This window comes from Myiozetetes cayanensis, unplaced genomic scaffold (genome assembly GCF_022539395.1).
Source record: "Myiozetetes cayanensis isolate MyiCay16 unplaced genomic scaffold, myiCay2020 scf39, whole genome shotgun sequence".
NCBI lineage: Eukaryota > Metazoa > Chordata > Aves > Passeriformes > Tyrannidae > Myiozetetes > Myiozetetes cayanensis.
Window position 1 is genome coordinate 908,246 of NW_026087620.1, and position 24,686 is coordinate 932,931.

At 44.8% G+C, this 24,686-nt stretch overlaps 1 protein-coding gene across 1 annotated transcript; it reads right to left on the reverse strand.

Moving 5' to 3' along the window:
- Nucleotides 1–1,629: 1,629 nt before the first annotated feature.
- Nucleotides 1,630–22,932, reverse strand: ACAD9 (acyl-CoA dehydrogenase family member 9). The gene is made up of 18 exons (XM_050328297.1): nt 22,776–22,932; nt 20,644–20,737; nt 18,578–18,679; nt 15,988–16,094; nt 15,166–15,266; nt 13,712–13,790; nt 12,554–12,728; nt 11,874–11,947; nt 11,153–11,228; nt 10,440–10,510; nt 9,981–10,100; nt 9,088–9,216; nt 7,205–7,284; nt 6,563–6,689; nt 5,812–5,889; nt 4,978–5,106; nt 3,843–3,915; nt 1,630–1,909 (listed from the first exon to the last, which is right to left on the reverse strand). Exons 1-18 carry the CDS (start codon nt 22,896–22,898, stop codon nt 1,809–1,811), a joined length of 1,839 nt encoding a protein of 612 aa, XP_050184254.1. The 5' UTR covers nt 22,899–22,932; the 3' UTR covers nt 1,630–1,808.
- Nucleotides 22,933–24,686: the final 1,754 nt, after the last annotated feature.

The following is a 24,686-nucleotide window of genomic DNA, read 5'->3' on the forward strand; positions in this document are numbered from 1 at the left end:
TTATTTTGTCCTGCCTGGTGTGGAACTGCAGGGCCCTGCTGTGACCTCATGGCTGGGGGGTGGTTGTGTGGGGATGGAGCTCAGGGTGGGGATCTGCCTTCCTGCGGAGGGAGCAGTGTCACTTCATATCTTCATTAATGACACACATGAAGGGATCGAGGCCACCCTCAGCACATTTGTGTATGACACTGAGCTGAGGGTGCAGGTGACACTCCTGAAGGACAGGGCCATCCACAGGAACCTGGACAAGCTTGAGAAGTGGCCCATGGGAATCTCTCATGAGCTTCATGATCTCAGATACTGATCATGATTTGTTTCATGACAAAATATTTCCTCCTTCCTACTCAGTCCACCCTTCCATCAACAAGAAATGGTTACAAGAAACCTGATGTGGGTCTCACTGTTAAAGACTGAGACAAAGGCACGAAGGACCTCAGCCTTTTCCTCCTCTTTGGTGACTGTATGCCCCTCCCTGTCACGTCCAATAATCAGCGACGGCTTTCCTTGGTTCTCCTTTTGTTATTAATGTATTTATAATGCTATTTTTTATTGTCTTTTACAATGGCCAGATTAAGCTCTGAGCTTTCACCTAATTTTCTTTCTACATGACCTAATGACATCCTTATATACTCCCAAGTTGCCTGCCCCTTTTTCCAGAGCTCATACTCCCCTTTTCCCCAGCATGTTGCTGCAGCTGTAAGGAAGCCAGGGTTTAGTGAACACACTCCTTTGTCAGCTGATTCAGAACTACTGAGGGTGGTATTAAGTTTGCCAGAGCACACATCTGCTGTTCAGTGCAACAGCACCTTGTGATCCAAATTCCTTATTCCAACCACACTGCTACCACGTGGTCTGATCTCCAGGAATGAAGGGACACAGTCACAGGGAGTGATGAAAGGAGTGGCCTCACTGACCGGTGCAGCCAGTGATTTTACAGACTGTGGTATTTAATAAACATCTTTACTTGAAAAACTGCAACTCTGTTTATTAGGGATTTGTAGGTACAGAGAAACAGCTTAGTCCAAAAGGCCTTTGTCACTGCAGGTACTCTGCAAGAAACATGCATTTGTTTAAAACAGGACACTCTGCAAGAGCAGGACACAGCCCCAGCCTCACCCAGCAGGGACAGCCCCCGGGGTGACACCGGGCAGGGACAGCACTCTGGACACAGCAACTCAGGGAGCACAACCCCAGGGAACAGCAGGCAAGGTGCACCTGCCACCCCAAAGAACTGCCTTTGAGGGAAAGGGGACCAGCAAGTATTAGCAAATGCTGCTGAAATGTGTCACTGGGTAAAACTGACTGTGCAGCCACACTTCAGAGGTGGCTGAGTTCTGTCTGGGGTTAGCCAGAGGGGGCAGGTTGGGGGAAAATTCTGTCTTAATATTAAAATTAAAATTTTTATATTTCTCATTAAGATCTACTGTCTCATGAGGCTTCTCTAACAACAATGACAGCTTGTATTTACATAAACCCCTTATTTATTGTTTTCAAAAGCCAAAGCACAGCAAAGGAGTCAGTGTGAGGTGTATGACCAAGGCCAAGAACAGAACATGGGGGAGTTCTGATGAAATTCAAGGTAAAACACAGTGAAACCACTCTCAGAGACAAGAGAAAGACACACACACATCTAATAAAGTAACCTTTATTTATCCTCTTGATATGAATCTGTGTTTATAAGCGTTATTTTATACAGTGACATTTGGTAAACTCATGAAGTAACAGTTATTTTTAAGGTATGAAATACTTGAGCTGCAGAAAATTCCTCCCTGATTTACATTCCTCAGTATTTGCTGGCAGGGAGGTGCTCAGAAGGTCCTGTCCAGGGGGTGGGAGCAGATGTAGGATCTCTTCTCCAGGATCTGCTTTGCAGCTTTTTTAATGGAATCATCCAGGTTTTCATCTGCATCTACAGAGAAACAGAGGGCAAGTCAACTGAAGTACCACAAATAGCTGTTCTACATTTCTTTCAAGAAGTGCTGGAATACAGAAGCAAAACATCTGCACCTGAATGCCAGGAAGGAACTTAACACTCTCCTCTGAAAAAGACTGATTATTGCAGACTGAGTGTCGTGGTTTTGCCCACCAGCCCATCCCTGGGGCTGAGGATGGTTTTGTCCAGGTGATTTCCGGACAAAAAAACCAATCAAAAAGTTCAGTGACGCCTTTGCTAATTACATCTTTAAGAAAACGGAAGAGAAAGGTTGGTTGTCGCAGTTGAAATTAGGAGCAGCAGCCATGTAGGAAAGGTGGCGGTGGGCCCTGAAGTGGGCCAAGGCCTCCTCCTCCCCCGGCCCTGGGCCGGGACGGGGGGGCAGGTGCGGCACTGAAGCCTCCCTTCTGTCTTGTGAGAGAGTGAAGAAAAAAAAAGGTTTAAAAGACGAACTGCTTAGACGAGAAACCGCTGCAGAAGAATTCCAGCCATGAGATAACAGGACTTCCAAGGTCAAAACTGGCAGTTGCAGGAGAGAGAAGAAAAGTTCGAAGGGGGAGAGCTGCTTTTTCTCCCTTTCGCTCTCCCTCCCTTCAGCAGGGTAAAGACTGAAAAATAAAATCCCTGCCACTTGTGAAAGTTTGTTGGGGTGAAGAGACCCCCATGCGGCTCACAGAGGAGCTTGTGGATGCACCAGAGATTTGTGACTTTAACAGAGAGAAAGCCTTATGCTGGAGCAGGAGCGGCTCGGATGAGGCAGAGTCCTGTTGAAGACTTTGTGACCCTCAAAGGGGACGATGCTTATGCTGGAGCGAGATGGCTCGGATAAGCTTGGGATCTCAGTGAGAGATCCATGCTGCTGCTGTTGAAGATTTATGACCCTGAGGGGGATGACGACCTACGCTGGAACACAAAACGGCTTGGGTAGGGATGTTGAAGATTTATGACCCTGAGGGGAATGAGAGAACCTACGCTGGAACAGAAGACGGCTCAGGTGGGATATTGGGATCCGAGTAAGGGATCCAAACTAGACCCATGCCGAGAAGTCAATCAAGGACTGTTCTCCCATGGGGAGGGACCTCCATAGGGAAACAGGGATGAACTCTTAAACCAGTATCCCCTGTAACCCTGTGGAAGAAGATCCATAGTAAGCAAGTGTCCCCTTGCAAGCCTATGGAAGGAGACCCTTCAGGACCTGGGTAACCCCCAGCCTTCGGTTTTAACCCAGGAGGGGGGGGTAGACCCAGCCCTGGAGGCCAACACAGAATGAGAGAGAGATAAAGAAGTTCCAGCTGCGACGAAAGTGCTGCAGAGTTACTGGAGAGAGAGAGAGAGAGAGCTGGAATTCTGAGAATGGAAAAGGACTGCTTCTCCTCCTTGGACTGATATAAAGGGAGGTGGGGGGAGAAGTATCTTCTGTAAATACATAATACCTTTTACTTAAGTAGAATTGTTGTAAATATAATTCTTTAGTTTTAGTTTGTTAATAATAAATACTCATACTTTTTTTCAATTCAGTCTCTTTTTGTCTGCATAAACCTTCTCTCAACTGACAGTAATTGTATGGAGGGTGTAAAAGTAAATTGAGCCAGGGCAAAACCACGACACTGAGTTTCAGAGATTCAGTGCCTGACAGGTCAGGAATTCCCAAACAGGTCAAATCCCTCATTTCTATCAGCTCCTTTACAGGAGTATTCGCTACTGATAGACTTTATATTCCTCAATAAAAGAATCCCAGCCATTGCTTTAGCTGTGGAATGAAGAGACTCTTCTCAACAGGTGCCAGCTCTGTTCCTTGTCTCAATGAAAAGCAGAGCAAAGCTATTCTGTTGGTCACATCAAACCCACATTCTCTTGATCAAAGTCTGTGAAAGACATAAGAATGTAAAAATTATTTGATAGAACTTACATTTTTCTAATTGAGCCATGGCATAATTATTCTTGAAATATGCTTCTGTGCAGAAGATATTTGTGAGAAGCACCTGGGAAAAGAGGAAAACTGCGTTGAAAACCAGTGAATGAATTTCACAAACCAACCAATGTAGTAATAACACAGAACTTTAAACTTCTGAAAGTCTTTTCTTCCTTGATAATGGAGCCCTGCACATGTACAGTCATGTACAGTCCCTTAGACCCTTAAGCTGCTGAGGGTCAGGGGCAACCCAAAATTGGCTAAAAAGTGATTGGGAATCCAAACACAATAGGGTTCATACACACACAGAGCAAAGTCTCAAGGCCACAACCAAAGGTTAATAACTTTGGGTTTGTCTAACACTTAATTGTGGCAAATTTACTTGTCCTGTAGCAGAACTGTTACCACGAAACTTGAAATGAGCTCCTGTATCATCACTTTACTGTCATTAAATGTACTGACCCAACAGTGTTGTGATTATGTTCGTATTCAAGATTATATGGAAGGAGTTTGGGAAGAACTGCAGGGCATGAGCACATTTAAGAGAACGTGCAAATCTGAAATTAGTTCATAAATGTCTCTATGTGTGTTAAAGAAGTGTTTTAAACACATTGATACTGGATGTGGCACTTAGGGCCATAGTCTGGTAACTGTGGTGGGAGTGGATCAGGGGCTGGACTTAATGATCTCAGAGGTCCTTTCCAACCTGGCTGATTCCATGATTCTATGACTGATTCTGTGATTCTATGATTCTGTGACACTGTGATTCTCTGACTTTATGACTCTGATTCTGATTCTCTGACTCTGTGACTCTGATTCTGGGATTCTGTGATTCTCTGACTGTGATTCTGTGATTCTCTGACTCTGTGATTCTGTGGTCCTGTGATTCTATCACTATGACTCAATGACTCTGACTCTGTGACTGTGATTCCATGATAGTGTGGAACTCAATGTTCAGAGCCCTGACAGGCAATTGGTCACTGCACCCTGGAACCAACAGGTTTAGCAATACCCTGGGATACCGCTGGCTTTATGGCAGAGTTGGGAATGAATCCTTTCCCACCCCGGTGTGTGGAGCTCCAAGGAGCACAGCCAGGGAACGGGAATGGGAATGGCTGCCAGGGGGACTCACCTCGTGGTCGTGGTTGCGGAGCCCGATGCTGATGGAGCGGCTGGCCCTGGAGATGGCAGCTGTCATGGCATACAGGTTAATCACGATGTCTGCCACCCTCTTCAGCACCAGCTGCTCCTCCACTATTGTCTAGAAGAGTAAAAATTGTTATTAGTTCCATTTAAAACTTTAACCAAGGTTAGACTGTTTATACTCTGTGTTTAGGTCCATATTTATTTAGCATAAGCAGGTTCTACCCTAAGTCAGAAAGTTTTGGATTAGCTATTAACCTTCCTGGCTGCAGCCAACAGCAGAGCTGCTGTGTCCTAGAGCACCCTGCTAAATGCCAAAAATCACTGAAACTTAGGTATCAAAGGTATGTTAAAAATATGTACTGAGTGAAGTGCAATGTGGTGGAGCCTGGTCAGAATTCCCAGAACACACCAGATTAACTGCCACAACATGGAAAATCCAGGGGGTTCCACAGCCAGCCTCTCCCATGGAACTCCACCACAGTGCATGGCACAAGCAGCACAGTCACAACCTGCTGGGGCAGCTCCTCATCTGGGAATGGCAATGGGGTTCCAGTGGCTGCTCACAGCAGAGGACTTCAGACAGCTGCTGCAGCAGGATTTGGCTTACAGAAGCAGAAGAAAACAAGTAATTCACTGAGATTGCCTGTGCTTTGGTTTTGGAAACATAAATTGCCCACTACATTGAGTACAGAATTTCAGTGTGTTTTCTCACATTCAGTGGAAATGTGTGATGTGAAGGAAGTCCTGGCTCTGGCCACACACTCCAGATTCCAGTGAGGCCTTAAGGAGAAACTTCAGTAACAGACAAAATAATAGTTACCTTGCCAAACCTACTTAGCAGGCCCTTGACTGTAGTTCCAAAATAATAAACGTTTTCTTCAAGTTTCTTGCCACTCTCCTATAAATTAAAACAGAAAATACAACCATTTGAGTGGTTTTGTAAGGAAAAAAAGCAGTACACCCTGCTCCCCTTTAAACAGGACAATAGATTTGCTCTTGGTCTTTTTTCAGCAGTCAGTCAATTTGCTTCTGAAAGCCAGGCACTATTCCTCCTCTACAAAACATGCATTAAAATTTGCTAGATTTTACTTTTGGTAACTTTTCAGTTTAGGCTTATACTTACAAAACAACTACCAGAACATCCCAGGAAAAACACACCTTATCTTTTTGCTATTAACAGAACAATCATTTGGGGTCATAAAAATGCTTTACTAAGTGATAAGCAAGTGTGTGTGTATAAAGTTCACAGGAATTCTTACCTGAAACTGTGTTAAACAGGGAGAAACCCTTGTTTTGTGTCAGACCTTACTATGAAGGGCATACAAACAGACTTTAGTTTATACAAATTACTAACATGGATATCAGCCTGGCTTTGGTCCAAATCCAGACTGAGAGCAGCCTTCATTCTCCCTGTATCCTATAATAAAAAGACCTCTTACCCTGCAGTGGGTTACACTGTAAATCCCACTGCTCCTGAGCACACAGTTTGTTTTGCCAAACCAGGAGAGGAGGTTGAGAGAAGCAGCAAAGGCAAGCAAAGCTGAGCAGGAGGAGCCCTGGCCCTGCCTCACCTGCAGGCTGGGATGCACCACCCCAGCATCCCCAAGGAGCCCCAGATCCACCTTCCGGCCCATCATGTCTCGCATTCTGTTCACAAACTCCCCCAGGGCCACGCCCACGTTGCCTTTCTTGATTTCTCTGGAATGTTGGGGAAACAACAGCTCAGAAGCAAATTCCAGCAGGTTCAGACATAACCAGTTGAAACTCTAAATGCTTTAGCAGAACACCTGCAGTTTGTCTGGGAATTACCAAATGATCCAGTTCACTCTGAAGTCTGGAGAACAATTATGGAGCCTTAAAAGCCACCAGCTCCTCTCCAACACCCCCACAAGGAATTCCAGGGACCAGGTACTCACTATGCACAATACAACTGTTGTACCAACACAACTGTGTTCAGATTTAACATTTGCATTACTGGTCTTAAAGAAAGACTTTTACACCAGCTGTAATTCTAAGATAAGACGCATTAAAGGCCAAGATTCCTAAATCAATGAACCATCCAATTACAAAGACAAAAAGAGACCCCTGTTAAACACCTTTTACAGGCAATACACTGAAAATACTGCAGTTTTTCCTACAGTTTCCCCCTCTTATCTATCAAGTTATCAGATTCTGATTAATTTAATAAAAACTATGAACAATAAATAACATACTTAATTTTGTCAGTTAAGATTCTGCCTGCATGCTGCATTCCCGTCAGTGCAATGTACAGTCGCAGGATCTCATTTGTTCCCTGCAAGAAACGGGACAGAAAGGGAGGTCAGCACCAAGCACAAAGTATTTTTAGGATTTAAAAAACCCCATGTTTTTTATGCTGTGATAGTATTTTCTATACTTTTTCTTTTCCTAAAACTGCTGTCAGTGTCCGTATAACTTGTAGTTTGCCACGGAATGTTCTAAAATGCATTTGGGCTCCTAAGATGGAAGATGATCAGCACCTGTAAGGAAAACACACCTGTGCCAGAAGCTGCCCCCAGGTGAGCTTGCCTGGAGCAGAAACAAGAGTTGGGAGGCAGAACAACAAGCACCAAAGGCTAAACAGTCTATTAATTAGACTTATTAAAGTCTCTGTATGATTTTGCAGACAGGTTCTTTAGGCAACTATAAAGCTGATAATATCGAGTGCTTTCCAAGCACCTTTCCGTTGTTCCAGTTTTACAAGGTGACTCTTCCTCCACCCCTAAATGTTGGCTGTCTTTTGCTTTACCTCAGTTTTAATTCCGATTTCATTATTAAACATACAAATGCATCTCAATGAAAAAGAAACCAGACTAAATGCATTTTGAGTGAAAAAAGTTGTGCATTGTTCCAGTGAAGGAACATCTAAATAGTTGTAGAAGAGCTCCAAATGAGCTGGATTGAAGGAATTCCAATGGTGGAATGGTTTGCTTTTTAAACAAAGCTTCCTATAACAATCCAAAAGGTCTTCTCTGCTTCAGCCAGGCCAGGACATGCTCCTTATGTTCCTGTCTGGAATGTCTGCCAGACTCCTGGACACCCAGCCCTGCAGGGACCCGACAGGCTGGTTGGGTTTGTCCTTCCATCCCCAAACACAGGTATTCACCTGCAGGAGCTCCTGCCCCTCGGGGCACTGAGGTGACTGCACTGAGCTCAGAGGGAGAATGTGCATGCCTTGGCAGTTGGGATCTTTGCTGTCCTGCACCAGGGGGTAAATGATCATTCCCACACGGCCCACCAAGAGCAATCAGCCTGGCAGTCTGACTCACATGTGCAGCTGCTGGTCAGGGGCAATCCAGCCTGGAAACAGAATAAACTTCACAGCCACCTTTTTTTTTGAATAAGTGCCCATCATTAAGTTAATTAAGCTTCTAAATTAATCTTTTATGAGTTTCCCTACTTCACTTGTGAGAAGCACACAAGATGAAAGGTTACTCCAGCCTAGGCACCAACAGAGCAGCTCAGCCACAAAACCCCCAAAAATCCTATAAGAGACACCTCTTACCAAATCCTGTTGCTTACACTAGAACAGATGAAGCAGCAAAAAGCTTCCAAAATATGCTTGATACAAAGCATCCTCCTGAGGCTCCTGCTTGGGCAGTTGTAGTGCTCTGATTTCACTGTAAGTCCCTGTGCAGTTACAGCTATTTACTGACCAGAGACTCAAGAGTTATTCTGGGCAACCAGAAGAGTTTTAGGCTTTTATGCTAATTTAGGATCCTTTAGTCTGTTCAAAGAAACAACCACCCAAGCTGTGAATTGGGATGTTTTTTTCTCAGCACAGTGTATGTACAGCAGCTGTGTATTTTATGAAATCATCCAGCCAGTCTCCAAATACTTAGGAAACCATAAATACCCTAACTCATACTTTGGGGTTAGTTTATAAAACCCATCACAGCTTATTGTATGACAAGAAACTATCCCCAAGGCAAGCAAGGTTAGTTCTGCAGTCTCCCTCTGCTACAGATCTTGCAGCTAAAGGAATGATGGCTGGTCAGCCAAGAGCTGGGTGTCTGCTCAGGGTTACAGAGGGGAGTGTGAAGTGCAGTTCCCAGCAGCACTGGCACTGGGTACTCACCTCAAAGATGAGCAGTATCCTGGTGTCCCTGAGGTAACGCTCATAGGGATAATCTTTCATATAGCCAAGGCCTCCAAGGATCTGCAGAGCTTCACTCACACATGCCCAGGCACCTTCAGAGCTGAACACCTGCCAGGGAACAGGACTTGAGCCACCAGGAAATACAGAAGAGAATCAGCAGCAATACAGGATACGCTTCTCTGGGGGTATTTACACGACACTGCTGTAATATTTTCTACTGCTGTTACATCAGTCCTCTTAACTCGCCTGAAACAGCAGCCCCCTGGGGTGTAAACTCTGGTTAAACTCAGTGCCCTTGCAATCCACAGGGAAGTCTCTAAAGGGACATATTCTGGGCAGAGGGGCAGCCACACACCAGCAGAAGAGCTCCAGGTGGTTGGCTGGAGCCTTTCATGCTATCCAGGGTCACCAGAACACAGGATGTCTGCACTGACCACCCTGCAAGAGACCATCAGTGGGGCTGGAAATGAGGGAGGGAGCCCTGGGCAGGGACACAGCAGCACACAGGGCCTGGCTCTCCCTCAGGATTGATGCTGCAGCCAGTTCTCAGGTACAGCTGGCACAGGAGCACCTTGGCCAGCCTGGCAGTGGAACTGTGACCAAGTGTCTCTGTGCTCTTGTGAGGCCTCAGCAGAGGCTCAGGAGGGCCATGGCACTCCCAACCTGTGTCTGCAGTTGGTATTTTGCAGGGTGACAAAAGCCTGAGTCTGAGGTGATTAATGGTATGTGGGCTACAGAGAGAACAGCAATGTTTATTTGTTCATCTGGCTGAGGTTTTTCTATCATTTGTCTAAAGGCAGCCCCTGAGCCTTTGAGCACTTTGGAATATAGTGAAACACAGGAGTCCTTCACTGAATTTCCTGCACCCTCACCTTGACCATGGCTGCCTCCACGGAGCAGTCTGGGAAGCCTGGCCTGTCCATCATCCCTGCAGTGAGGTAAGCCATACTCTCCATTACATATGCTTTCACAGCCATAAAACAAAACTTCTCCTGTCAAACAGCAATGTGAGGAATCACACAGACATTCAGGTGCAAAATCCCACAGTCAAGCCTCCAACTTAAAAACACAACTGCAGTTTCCACACATTTGTTATCAAACACTACTCAACAAAAAGTTCTACTGCAAAACAAGAATGAACAGTAAAAATTAAGTATCTTTATTCATTTATCATTCTAGACATTTAAAAGATCATCTGTGCTACATTTCCACAAATGTAAGACTTCTAGCAAATTCTTTAAGCCAGCCTGCCAAGACACCCCCAACGTAATCTGTGTTCTTGCACTCACTCAACACAAGCACAGAGGTTTAGGGGTTTCATTTTTTATTACCTGAATTAATCCAAATTGGCTGAGTCTCTTATTGAACTGTTTCCTGGTACAAGCATATTCTGATGTCATTTCTTAAAAAAAAAACAAACAAGAAACAAACAAATCCATCTCAGAAGAGCAGAACTAGAACTGTGGCAGACCATGGTGCCTTTGCCCATGGTGACACCTCAGTCTACAGCCAGTAAACCCCACTTTGGGAGAAACACCCTCAGTGATGGTGTTGATCCAGTCTGGGACCAGCCTGTCAAAGGCTTCTGAACCTGAGCCTGAGGTGTGAGCCTGTGCTCCTAGAGAAGTCATCAATTTGGGGGCTGATCTGTTACTATTTTGGCTAATAATTGGCAGTTTTATTCCTTATTACTGTGCCTAGCTTTGAGCCAGTTATTCAAGTGCAGGTCCTATGTGAGATTACACCTTCTGAAAGCAGTAGGATAGAGGCCTTTCTCTTAGGAAGAACATTTTACCTCAGAAAAATTCAACAGAGGCAACAACCTTCCACTGTGTAAACTGAGAAAATCTTCAGTGTAAAGCCTCTGTAAACAGGCTTTTAATAACCATTCAAGACAAATATTTTAGTGCTTTAAAGATGCCAAAGCATGTCATGACTGACAATGCAGCAGTGCTGTGATCCAGACTCCCACCCTGCACTCTCTCCCTCAGGCAGATGAGTTCCTGCCTGACACTCAGCCCTCCAGAGCACCCAGCTCACCCACCTATCAACTTTTTAATCATTCCAGCAGATGCACTGCCCATGCTGAATCTTCCACTGTTTAGGATATTCATGGCAACCTGGGAAGAAAATGAATGGGGTTTAGGCAACATTCTCCGTAGATCACAATGGTTCCTGCTGTCTTGCTTCATGTTTTAGTGCTTCCCTGCATCTCACTCCTCACTGGAACACACTTGCTGTCCTGGGACACCTGCCCTCACAAGAGCCAGCACAGCATTCCAGAGAAAACACTTCAAAACTGGGCTTTTACTGTCACTCACTACATCAAATTTTATATTTGAAACAGTTTTCAGAGACTGATGATCCAGTGACCTGGAAATAATCTCTATTCAAAGTATGTGAAGGTAAAATGTAGATAAAAATGTCTTTATCTGCAGCTAGATAAACAACATTCCAACTAGACAGCACTGCTCTGGTTTATCAAAAAAAGAAGAAAACCACAATGTTGTTTGATTATATTATTTATACTTATATTTATATTTATAAATTCCCCTGCAGTTGACCTGCAATGGATGATCTCTGCTTCAGATTCCTTCCAGCAACATACCACAGAAGGGAACAAGAATGAAAGTGTAGAAATGAAATACAGATAATGGACAAAAGCAGATTTTGGAATATAGTGTTATTGTTTCTTAGCAAGAGAAATAGGGGTGACTCTCCTCTAGGCTTTTGAAAATCCTCAGTGGGTACTGTCCACTGCTTACCTTAAATCCTCCTCCAACTTCTCCAATTACATTCTCTACAGGCACTTTGGTGTTTTCAAAATGCACTTCACAGGCTGAAACACAGAATTAGCAGCTGTTCAAGGACGACACAGAAATATTTAAAAGACATTCAGGAACATAAGTCACTATTTGTCACAAGAAATGAAGGGTTCCTAATGCATTGTTTATGACAGAATTACACATGCTTTGCCAGAGAAGTGAGAATTTGGGAAAAAGCTGTGGACATCAATGACTGATGTAAAACACTAAAAATGTAATTAATGTATATTGTGTAAACACTGAACTACAGTTGTGTCTTTGTCTCAGTTCTAAGGAACTGATTCAGGAGTCAAGTCCAGGAGACAGATGGTGAAAAGCTGTAATCATTAATAAAGCTTAAGAAGAGCTGATGAAGTCTTACTTCTAGATTAAAGCTATTGGCTACTGAATCTCCTGAGCAATTTCTTTCACTGCCCAGTGAGGAAACCTGCACAATATGGATTTCTTGTTTCAGATCCTGCAGTAAGAAGGGCTCATAGGAAAAGCCAGGTAGAGAAACATGAAACTAATACTGTTATGTGGAACAGATACTGATCTGCTTCTGAATTCAGGTGAACTAAACAAAATAAAGCACTACAATATTAAACCCATTTCTGTCAGCAACTGTAAGTGATTCTTACTATTGGAGCCTCGAATGCCCAGCTTATCCTCAGGCTTCCCGTGGGTGACTCCCCCAAAATCCCGCTCCACGATGAAAGCAGTGATTTTGTCTTTCTTCTGCCCATCTTTATCCACCACCTCTGTCCTGGCAAACACTGTGAAAATACTTGCAAGGCCACCGTTGGATATCCAGACCTGTTTTAAGAGAGGAAAGAAGTGTGAGAAATACATCTGTTCTGGTTTTGTGAGTACCGTTCCAAAGGGTTTCAGAACAGACCGGGCAGAGAACAGTGGTGAAAAATTGCTGCTTCTTCCCTTAAATTCCAATGAGTTTTGCCTCTTGTGAACCTGTTTCCAAGGAGAGCTGATCACAGGTGATAAGTTTATAGCAGCTATAAAGCCAGGTTGTAATATCAGTATGAACTGAGTTAAAATCTATGGTGCATTTCCACACAGCTTGGGTGTCCCCCTGCTTGCAGCAGTGAGGGAGACAAGGGAAAGCAGATTGTAGAAACCCTGTTTCCAAAAATTTAACCCTGGTGAGAAATTCTCTGACCAGGCCACATTTCTGTACAGCCTCTCCCACAGGGTGGGTCTCTTCACATCACAAATACATCAACAACTACAGATCAAGTCTGCAGTGTATCCCATACTGCTGAAGCCAGTACCTCTCTACATTTCTTATTTTCTTATACTGCATTTTACCATTGTTTCTTTCAGCAGAACTGTTCAAAACAGCCCCGTTTCCAATTAAATTTCAAGTTTTCTTTTACAAACACCAAAAAATCTGGCCTGAAAAATGAAGAGAGAGGAAAACATGAGTTTAGGTTTGGTTTTGCCTATGCTGTCACAGAAGGGATAATTAACTAACTAACTAACACCTCTGAAGTTGAACCCACAAGCTGGTGATAGAGAAGGAACTCAGGAGTGGCTTCCTACTTTCCTACCAAGAACTGAGTGCAGTTATTCCCTAACAGTGCTTTTCTAGTCTCTTTGGCCCTAAACCAACATGGGATGTCTTTTTGACACGGTCATTCTTCACCATCTTGGAGACCTTCCAGCTCAAGGCAGCTGCCACACCAGCTTCTTACTTAGCCAGACTGATGGCAGAGCTGCAAAGGACACTTGCTGTGCACTTGGAACAAAGCCTGGCCTATTTCCAGCCTGGCAGTGGGTACCTTAGAGCCATTTAATAAGAAGTATTTCCCATCTTCACTGAGGGTTGCTCTGGTCTGGATAGATGCAGCATCACTCCCACTGAAAAACAAACAAGTTATTAATGTTTAAAGAAATAAACGTGTTTTTAAAAACAAAACTGCCCTCTTCACATCCTTCAAAAAGGAGGGTTTACAGTTCTGTTAAACAGCAGTATATAAATATTAGCTTTTAACTAACAGTGAAGCTCACTCAATTCAACAGCTCCAAAAGTTACCTGAGGGGACATTTCTGCTGGTTACCATGTGTGTTATCACACTTATAACCTGACCAGAGTGTTCAGAATGTCACAGGAACAGCTTTTTTTGAGCTGCATGTTGAGCTGTGTGAACACACAGTGAAACTGTCACCCTAAAACACAGCACGTTTAACAAGTCTAAGTTGTTCCTCAAAAATTCACACCCTGGTTTTACATCCCAGGTGAAAAAAGGCTCAACAGAAATGAAAAATAAATGTGTGACAGTCTCTATCAAAGAGCACTTGGGCACACCAGATACCTTCTACAGGAGCAAAATCAGCAAGTAAATTACAACAATGCAATCAGAACTTTACACTCTCTGATTAAGTTCACACTCCTTCTTCCATCACAAGCAGTTCTATCTTCCCCTTGAAAGAAGTTTCCTCCGCCACAAGTCAAAATGCCACAAGGGCTCACTTGGGGTGTTCAGCTGCAGAGAAGTGTGAAGTTCTCAGAACAGCCAGAGCTCAGCTGGTATTTTAATAGGATTAGATTGCTGAAGTTCAGTTCTAAAGATGATTGGTCTGTGCACTAGAACTGAGATCTCTAAGAAGACTGAAGCTCAAGTTACTAAGACCAGCAATCTTTTTAAATAACACTGGGGTAGGAAAGAAGTCAGAAGAATTCCAGAACATTGGTTGGCCCTTGTTTTTCTCCTGTGTTCACTTTTGAGTTCCTTCAGTGGATCACCTGATTAAAATATCTGTGCTAGTTTAACTTCCCCCTGCAAGTGGGACAGCGTTTAGAGGGTCCCAGTCCAGATTAGGACCCTTGAATAAAACCATCCCTGAGGTCTGGGAGCAACATGAAAATCAGCAATTAATCACACACTGACTGCAAGCCACTTGAGCAGACACAAACTCAGGCTGCAGTTTGCATGGACAGGCAAGATTCAACTTCCCACTCAGGTGGTCTCAGCCCTTCCACCAGTTCCCTTTACAGGCTCCCTGTGAGCTTTCCACAAAACTGTCCCTCTTCTGCATTAACAGACTTTGTAACATTGGTGACAGTCACTGAGGGACTGTAACAAATAACCTTATCTTTGAGAAGCTGCTGCTACAAACATCCCTCTTCTAAGTAACACCCAAAATTCTTCCCATTGTTTTTGTATCCCCTGGAATACAGGTTTCTATACTTTTGAGGAAGAACTGGAGGCACCCTGGTGAAGCCAGGCCATACCTGCCGGGCTCGGTGAGGCAGAAGGCTGCGATGTGCTCCCCCGACGCCAGCCTGGGCAGGTACTTGGCCTTCTGCTCCTCAGTGCCAGCAATGAGGATTCCCTGCACAAAGAACCAGCACAAAACTGCTCAGCATCAGCCTCTTTAAACAAAGACATGAAGCTGACCAGCTTCACCGAGCTCAGAAAGCTTGACCTGCACATTTTATGGCATAACAAGAGACAGTTTAAGAAACAAGGGGCTGCATAAGTTATCAGGCACTAAAGTATTTCAAATTAGCACTGTCTGCTCAATTCCATGAGGAATTTTGTCATGAAGCTACTGCTCTTTCAAGCTTTGGACTACCACCCATCCACCAGGAAAAGGCTGTATTATACAGAAAACAAAAATTCACATGCTTGCTCATGGGTGAGTTTTCTTCTCTAAGCTCCCCAATCTGCAGTCCCATCCAGCTACACGAAATTCACTCTTCTGAACTCTCTGCATGGCTGATACTGCTCTCCATAATGTATTTATTTATGTCAATATTATTTCTAGCTACATTCACCCAGTTTGCTCAATTAAAAAAATACAAACTTGGGATATTTAGAGTATTTTTTCTAAGAATTATTAGCTTCATGCTTCCTGAACAAATAATTTTCTTGTGTACTTCTTGCTCAGTCTTTCTGCTGCGTGAGAGCCGCTGGCAGAGGGTGCTGGGGACACCAACAACCAATGCTCCACTTGATGGATGCTTCACTGGTGATTCTGATTTGTAACACCCACACTGCACATTTTCCATGCCAGCTGTGCAGAACTCCTGAACCTTTAGGAGCAGCATTACCTTCAGCCCAATAGCCTGGTGTGCTGCCAGAGTGACTGCGATGGATCCGTCCAGGGAGGTGATCTCTCCCAGCCGGGCGTACATGGTGTTCGACAGGCCCAGGCCACCTGCAACGAGGACCAAGGTTTATCTGAAGGAGATGGAATTTGCTCCTTCCCCCTCCCCAGAAATCCCTTCCAAGTACAGAAACATCAGGAATGTAACACTGTTAACTGGATAGACACAAAACAGTTTCCAAGCAGACTTCCAAACTGGTACTAGATAAGGGTAACATTTAACACTTTAAAAATGCCTTTGATAAAAAAATGTGAGTATACCAAGAAACAAAGCTGACACCAGCATGAGCTTCCTGGAGGAAGTAGGATAAATCAAAGCTGTACTTTTATGAGTCTAATGTTCAATGATTTTATGCTGTCAGGACCAGAAGTCCTGCTCGCTGTCAATGAAGATAATTTTATATATTACTGGTGATTAAAAAATTTAATCTAATCTTTTGTCCAGGATAACAATCTTGTACATGGGATGGTGGTGTGAGTCAGGGCAACACATTCCCTATTTCTGCAGATGTCTCAAGAGCCCTGCTGGTGTATGTACACTGAACAAAGGCAGGGACAGCCCCCTGGTAGCACTGACTCACATCACTGCCTCGGACACCCTGCCCTCACATGGACTAAGAGCACTCTTACACGCATTAACTCTCACACTCCCCCTGTCTTCTGTCTTCCCCTCTGACTTCTTTTTCCCTTTCCAAGCAGTGCTGGGCTCAGGACTCAGCCTGGAGACTGCTGATGATATGCACAGTATTAACTCCAGTGATGCCCCTGGTAGAGCCAATATTCCATCATCTCCCTGAGCTTCGTTTTCCCCATTCAATGTCTGTACTTTAGTGCTTCTGGCAAAGAGGCCACTTTTACAAACCCTGATGGAAACCACCGCACAGTGCACAAAGCCCTGATCGTTTCGACTGAAAGGTTTTATAAAAAATAAAATCATGTTTAACCTACAAAAAATGGGGAACAACCTCATCCCAAGTATATTATTTACGGTGCAGACTAAAGGAGCTTGCTTAAGCTGCTTTCCACCCTCTGGTTTGATCCAGCATTTAAGTTTACAACACCACAGGCCTTTGATTTTCCACAAGTGTGCTGAGCGGGTTGCAATGTTGCAAACTGGAAGCTGAGAGAATATTATTTCATAAGCATCAAAACAACAAGAACATGTTATTAAATTAAAGTATGACTTCAAAGTTAAATACATTGCCTTTGAGAGTCTTTAAAAAAATAGAGTGGGAAACTTATTTCTCGTTAATCAATAGTAAGTTACACTTCCAATGTCATGGTGGTTCCTAACACTGCTTTGAGCTCTGTCCTTTGTTCTCTGCCTCCAACACCTCCTTTCCATGGACAGGAACCTCCTGCCTTCTTCCAATATATTTCCTAACTCCTAAACACCTCTCTCTTCCCACCTGGGTTAAGGTGCTCTGTCCAGATCCTCCTCCTCCCAAGACACCATCCTGGAGAGCAAACCTTGAAGGAGCTGGTAAGCTTCTTCTCTACCTCACCCTCACACCACCCTGCCTCGTTCTGAACACACATGAAAAACAGTTAATAACATTTTTAATGCATTTCAAAAGCATTCGTTAACAATCAGTTAACCAGAGACCATACCATGTTACAGTACATGCCACTTGTCCAATATATTTTAATGAATTTGTATGTAAAGACTTAAATTGAAACCAGTGCAGCACAGCAACACTAGTTATACTGCCTAATAAGATAACAAAATGCTACAAAAAATAACAGTATTACTTTAATACCAAGCAAATGCTGAAGAATGTCTCCAGCTTTATACAGAATTATTGTAAACACTAAAAAAAATATTTTGTTTCATGCCATTCTGTTCGAAAATTAGGTATTTTCCCCAGTGAAACTTTCTCTGAGCTTTCTCCTCAATCCCCTTGCAATATTCTCATTTCTTTATAAATATAATATAAAGTTTCAATGCCAATTTTTAACTTATGTGTAAAAATAAGATCAGAATTTTCTTGAAAACTCCTTTGCAAGTGTAAGGGTGAGTCCAGTGAGGAACTAATGTCTCTGATGTCAGTTGGCACCACAATGTCCCTTAGGACATGAACTGTTCAGTACTGCACAGGAAAGATTTTATCCAAAAGCCACCCTTTTAGTAAACAGACATTATACTTTTACACTTCCAAGTGCTCCAGCACATTCCTATCTGCCAGTGACAGCTCTGACAGAGACACTGCACTTTGGACCCAGCACAATTTTAGGAACCAGCAGCAAGAACAAGTCTCCCAGAACGTCAAGTTCCTCTACTGCATCCAAAAAAAAGATCCAAAAGGAAAATGCTATGCCAAGAGGAATTTACACCAGCTAAAATTAGTTATGGCACCCAAGGGAAGGGCACACAGTGCTCCTCACTCAGCCACCAGGCATTCCTTGATTAACCAGGGGGCAATCCCAGCTCCCAGCTCAGCCAAGACCACAGGTGGAACAGCACAGACACATTTTGCAATGCACCACTAAACACAGACTAACTCCTGTTATTCTCTTTGTGGCCATGGACTCACCATATTCCTCTGGGATCTGCATGCCAAAGAGACCCAAGTCCTTCAGCCCTTTCAAAGTTTCATGTGGGATTTTGGCATCTTGATCGATCTTCTTCGAGTCCACTGCAAATACAGAAGGTTTTCCCATTTCAGACCGTGTTTCTTAGCGACACAAACCCGTGAGACTGCCCAGGGCCCTGAGTCAGCAGCACAGGGACCTCAGACCTGTCATCAGCCTGAGAGCCCAGACCTGAAGAACTGAGCCAGCTCCCCACATCCTCCCTGCTGGAATTCTCCTCCAGTCTTCTGAAGGAACTTTAGGGAAGACACAGTGTTCGTGACAGATGGAGACAGACTTCCCATCCCCAGCTCCACCAGAATTCCTCCTTCTAGCTTCAACCTGACCTTACTGACTGTCCTGTTCCCCCTCACAACATATGCAGGAAAAGGACTTGGAAGTGGGAAAAATCTGAGGTTTACTTCATTTTCTCTAAACATTTCTATAGGTACAGGTTGTATGTGTGCATGGCAGCAGATTCCAAGACTGGAATAAGCAAAGGATTCCCAGGATTTTCTACCTGAACTATGGCTAAGCCATGAGGGGAAAAAATGAGTTAATTAATTACAAAATCTTGTTCTTAGAAGTCTTTCCAGTTCCTGGGGGATTAAAAGAGCTGCTCTGTAGCGTGGCAGTGAAAATAAACAGGAGTGATGTTAAGCAGCTCAGGAAGACTGTAAGTTGCAGCAGAGGGAACACAGCCACCTTCCCAAAAAACACACAAGAAGTAACTCTGCAAAAGCCATGGAGCTTCCTAAAGAAACCTACATTCACCCCAGGGAAAGGGGGCTGGAACTTCTGTGTGAACACAGCAGGGGGAGGCAACCAGACACTCTGATCTTTTTCTGACAGAAGTTATTCAGAAAGCTCTTCAAACAACCCCTTTTGCTCCCCATGCTAACTTTTTAGCTCCATTGCAGCAGATCCTTATTTGTGCAGTGTCCTCAGCTGTCCCAGGGAGAGAGCTGTGGTGTCAGGACATTGTCAGGTTTCCAGTGACTCTGCTGAGATGAGTTTCCTTTCCAATCCCACCAAGTTTCTGGTTAGGGCTGCCCTACTGACCTATTTTAACCACTCCCATAATGGTTACCCTGAATAACTAAACAGAAATAGTTGGGAATTCAAAGGTGAGCAATTTCTACCTGCAGTTAAGACTCTACAGTTTGGCATTTTTATTCCTCCCTTTAACAGCAGGTTTTTTACTCCATAAATTAATTTTCCCCCACAGAGCAAAGAAATAAAAAGTGTAATTTGAATAAATTCTTTATTTACTGCCAGTAAGCAACAATACAATTTCACAGTTAAAATGACCTGTACCTCCCAAATTGTGATCTGTGACAATCCAAACTTCTCCAAACTCCTGCAGTGTTTGGAAACCCAGACCTGGCATCTTTGTCAGTGGGAACTCTGAGACAATAGTGTTTAATTGCCTCAAAAATCGCTGTCTGGAAAAACCAATTTTGTACAGTTGTTCTGGAACTGGCTTATCTATTGCAGCACTAATGGAAGGAGCACTCTGCAGCCCTATCTGGAATACACACAGCTAATAAGACTTTTCCTAAATAGAATCATTACTCCAATGCTGAAAAAACACAAATACTTTTGATTTTTCATAGCTTCCCAACGAGTCATCATTTATTAACATCTCTTCTGAATTTTGTCACAACCAGTCTTAGCAGAGTAAGACATTTAAAAGTTTCAGGAAAAAAAAAATCACAATATGTGAAGTGGTAAAAAGCACAGTTGTACTGAGCTAAAACCGATTTCAAATCCTACCTCCATCCCAGAAATCTTTTACTTCCTGCTTTTTTTTCTGCTTGGGAGATTTATGTCTTCTAGTCAGCATTCCAATACTCCACAAAAAAATGCATCACTGGACATGCTATAGAAACAGTAGCACTACATGACTAGCAGTAAGTGCTTAAAATGACTTAAGTATTTACAGTGTAAAAGTAATTATTCAACTGCTACAGTTAAATAATTCTGAACTCAGGAAATCACTTGCATGAATAAAAAACTAATAATATACCTTCTTCATTGAAGAATTTTTCGACAGGTCCAACAAACTGGTTGATCTCTGCCAGTTCTTCATTGGTGATTTCTGGATAAGGGAAAACTTCTTTCTAAAGTAAGGGACAATTATTTTAGATTTTTTAAAGAAGTGAATCACATAACTGATATAAAAATTCAAGAACATATGCTTTTCAAATTGTAGACTAAAAGCTGTGAAAATTAAGAATTGTGGAAAACATTCTGAAACAGGAGCAGCCTTATCTGATAAGGTCCAGAGGGCTCAACTTTGATACATACCAAAACCACCTGAACAACAGGAACATTAGGGAGAAATAAAGAGCTTTTTAAGAACTGTGAGAACATAAAAATCCTTCATGAATTTATCAGTGTAATACCACTTTGGGAATTAAAAAGAATCAGCTAATTTTAATTTGTACCAGAGTCAATGTAGTGTTATGATGTTTTCAAAGCTCAACCCGTCCCAAAACTGTCCCTTGGAAACACCCAGCACATTGCACTTGTTTAATGCCACAAGGACAAAGGTTAATGAGCTCCAGCCCTCCTTATCATCACTCTGGTATTCTGATCATAAACTGGAAGCAGTATGACCTGACAGGTTTGAATAAAGAAGAAATAAAGAAAAAATCTAACCAACTAACACAAAAAGCACGCTTCTCATTTTTACCATCTTTCCCCTTTTAAACAGAGCCCACGCAAATCTGGTCATGAGAGTCTGAGGAATAATATCAGCTTCAAAAATTCAGGAGCTAGTAAATGCTAGAGTTTTTCAGAAAACTGGTATATTGAAATTTGAGGGGAAAAAACCAGATATATGAGCAGGGGTTTAACATGATGGAGCCTGACTGCTGCCTGTCATAACACTTTACCTGATCAGGTCTCTTGTGGGAGACTTGTTCAGCTCATTTCAGGGGATTTGAGTTACTGCTTCTGAGTTATTGCTTCTTTCAATTTATTTCTCCCTGTAATCTCTGATAAATGCACACAGTAAACCCTGGATTAACAAATTCTGGTTGACACAGTGTTCTGTCTCAAATTTCTCCAGTAGCATCTCAAGACACAACAAGAATTTCAACCTTTCCTATAAAAAATGTAGGCAGAAGTTCACATGAAGTCTTGATTCTTCAAGAGAAAACAGAGCATAAAGTGCCATAGTTTTGTGGAGTGCCCAGGGTACACACACCTGTGTTTCCAAAGGGAATTTCCTAAGCTTGCAAGAACAGGCAGCTGTGGTTTAAGGCAGCTCTTCATGTGCTGGTTGCTGGGAACATTTAGAGCTCCACAGTCCGTTTTGTGTGCACAGGTCACTGCAGTTAACCCAGCTCCAGTGGGGGCCACGGGAATCCCTGAGAGCAAACAGGCTCTGGGGAGCAGTGCAGGAAGGGCAGGTCCTGCTTGACCAACCTGATCTCCCTCTGTGACAAAGTGAGCAGCTCAGGGGGTGTTTGGATGGGAACCTGGATGCAGGAAAGCCTTTGACACCCCCAGCGTTCTCCCAGAGACACTGGCTGCTCATGGCCTGGATGGGTCACTGCTCACTGGGCTCACAACTGGCTGCTGGCCCAGGGAGGGTGGGCAATGGAGCTACATCCAGCTGGGAATGGGCTCCAGTGGGGGGATAATGGAGCTACATCCAGCTGGGAATGGGCTCCAGTGGGGGACAATGGAGCTACATCCAGCTGGGAATGGGCTCCAGTGGGGGGATAGTGGAGCTACATCCAGCTGGGAATGGGCTCCAGGGGGTCACCGCTGGGGTCACTTTTGTTTAATGTCTTTATCACTAACCTGAGCAGGGGATCGAGGCAGCCCCGCTCAGCCTGCAGGTGACACCAGGGTGGGTGGCAGTGCTGATGCGCTGCAGGGCACGAGGGCTCAGCACAGGCTGGATCCGTGCACTGAGGCTCAACAAGGTCCTGCCCCTGCATCCCAACAAGCCCTGCAGTGCTGCAGGCCGGGGCAGAGGGGCTGGGAAGCTGGGAAAGGCCCTGGGGGTGCTGTGACAGCGGCTGGACGTGATCCCAGCTGTGCCCAGGGGGCAGCGGGGCAGTGCCAGCGCTGCTGGTGAGGGGGCACCGCCACCCCGAGCCCCGCCGTGTCCGCCCGGCCCCCGCCCGGCCCCGGCGGCCTCACCTTGCTGAAGGTGCCCAGGAAGAGCTCCTTGGCGAAGGCGGCGCAGGGCGCGGCCGTGCGCAGGTGGCGGGCGGGGGGCCCGGCCCGGGCGGCGCGCAGGGCCCGCAGCAGCAGCGCGGCCATGGCGGGCTCGGCGCTCCCTCACGGCGCGGCCGTGACGGCACCGCTCGGCGCCGGGGCTGCCTTCAGCCCTCCGCCTCCAGCCCTCCGCCTTCAGCCCGCCCCCCTCAGCCCGCCCCGGACCTGGCGGGGCCGCCGCCGCTTTGGGCGGAATTGCCGCAGGAACAGGGACGGAGCCGCCCAGGTCTCCGCCCGCCCCACCTGTCACGGCCCTGCCCGGTCACCCAGCAGCAGCTACAGACGCATGATGTATTAATAATAATGATAATAATAAAGAATACTTTTTGACACGCATAGGATGTCTTAGAATGGCCTTGCTGAAGGTGACGCATAGGTGTGGGGGGGTAGGAACAGGCTGATCTGCCACAGGGAGGGGAACACCGGGTGGATGCGGTGAACTCACCGAGCTGACGGAATGGCCACAAAACCTCCAGCAAAGCCTAATTCCTGCCTGATCCGTGTGTCTGGCTCGGGAGGAGGAGCAGGATGTCAGCACCGACAGCCCTCACCGAGCGGCCCCGCACTCGTTCAGGGTCCCCACACACAGTGGCCAAGACACCGCGGTGCCCTGCACCGAGGACACTCGCATTTCTACTTCTCCTCTGCTCCCCCCTGACATGCCTTTGGCAGCAGGTTTTGTCTTTTTTTACGAACCCAAGTGCCAAAGCCCTGTGAAATTACTGAGCTGGTCACCCGACACTGAAATCTGCTTGGAAAACACTCACTGTTCCCCCCTGACCGAGAGGGGCCCGCTCAGCCCTGCTGCATCACCGCTCTCTCACCTGCTCTTTCTCAATCATTTGTTTTAAATATTTATTTCAAGTGATTTAAAGGCTGCCTTTGCTCTCTTTTGAAGCATTACCACGTTCAGCTGCCCTCATTTTGCTTTGGTCTGTCTGTGAGGAATTGCACAATTCACGGGCTGTAACAAAATGGCATTTACCAGGAGGGCAAGTAGTAAAGGTAAACACAGGCCTAATGAGCTCATTTATCTTGCTTAGTTTACTTGTGACTTGTAAAACGTAAATCCTTTAATCCTGTAATCCAAATCAGTTGTCATTTTGGTTGCCTCTCAGGGTTGTATAGGAACTAGGGAAAGGGAAGCACTGAGGGTGAGGCACTTTGCTCCCTGCTGGGTTTTTGTGTCTGTGTATCCGTGTTCACACTGCGGGACCCTCAGTCCTGAGCACTGCAGGTGTGTCAGGCTGTGCCAGAGCCCTGGTGGGAGTCAACTGAGTCCAAACCTCTGGGGAACTGTGAGGGAACAAAACACCTCAGCCAGAAGGGTTTTTCTTTTCACAGACTCCGATTCCAGGAATTGTAACTTTTAAGTGGGGACAAGATGAAACTGCTGAGTGCTTGTTTTGTGATGGCCTCTTGAAGGGTAATTTTTGATAATCAGTGCCAATTCATTGTCTCTGTATGAAACGTGGATGCTTTATTTGTGAGAGAAGAGCCAGCCCCCTTGGCCAGCCCCTTTGATGAGGGCAGTAGATGGGAAAGGCTCCCTGCAGGACGCTGCTTCTCCTAAGGTTACAATACTGGCACAGGAGTGTGGTTACAGGAACATAGGCACAATGGATCCCGAGCTTTTCATCTCCACACGTTCACTTCTGGTTAAGTCGTGCTGTCCTAGTTTTGAAAGGTGGAAAAGCAGGAGATGATATCTAGTTCTACCAGAAAAGAAAGGAGTGGGGAGCACTGAGCTGACTCCAGCTGGTAACGTGCCACTGCCTGTTTAGGGTGCTGGTATCTGTAGGTGGTTGATGGTATGGACAGTAAGGGCAAAAG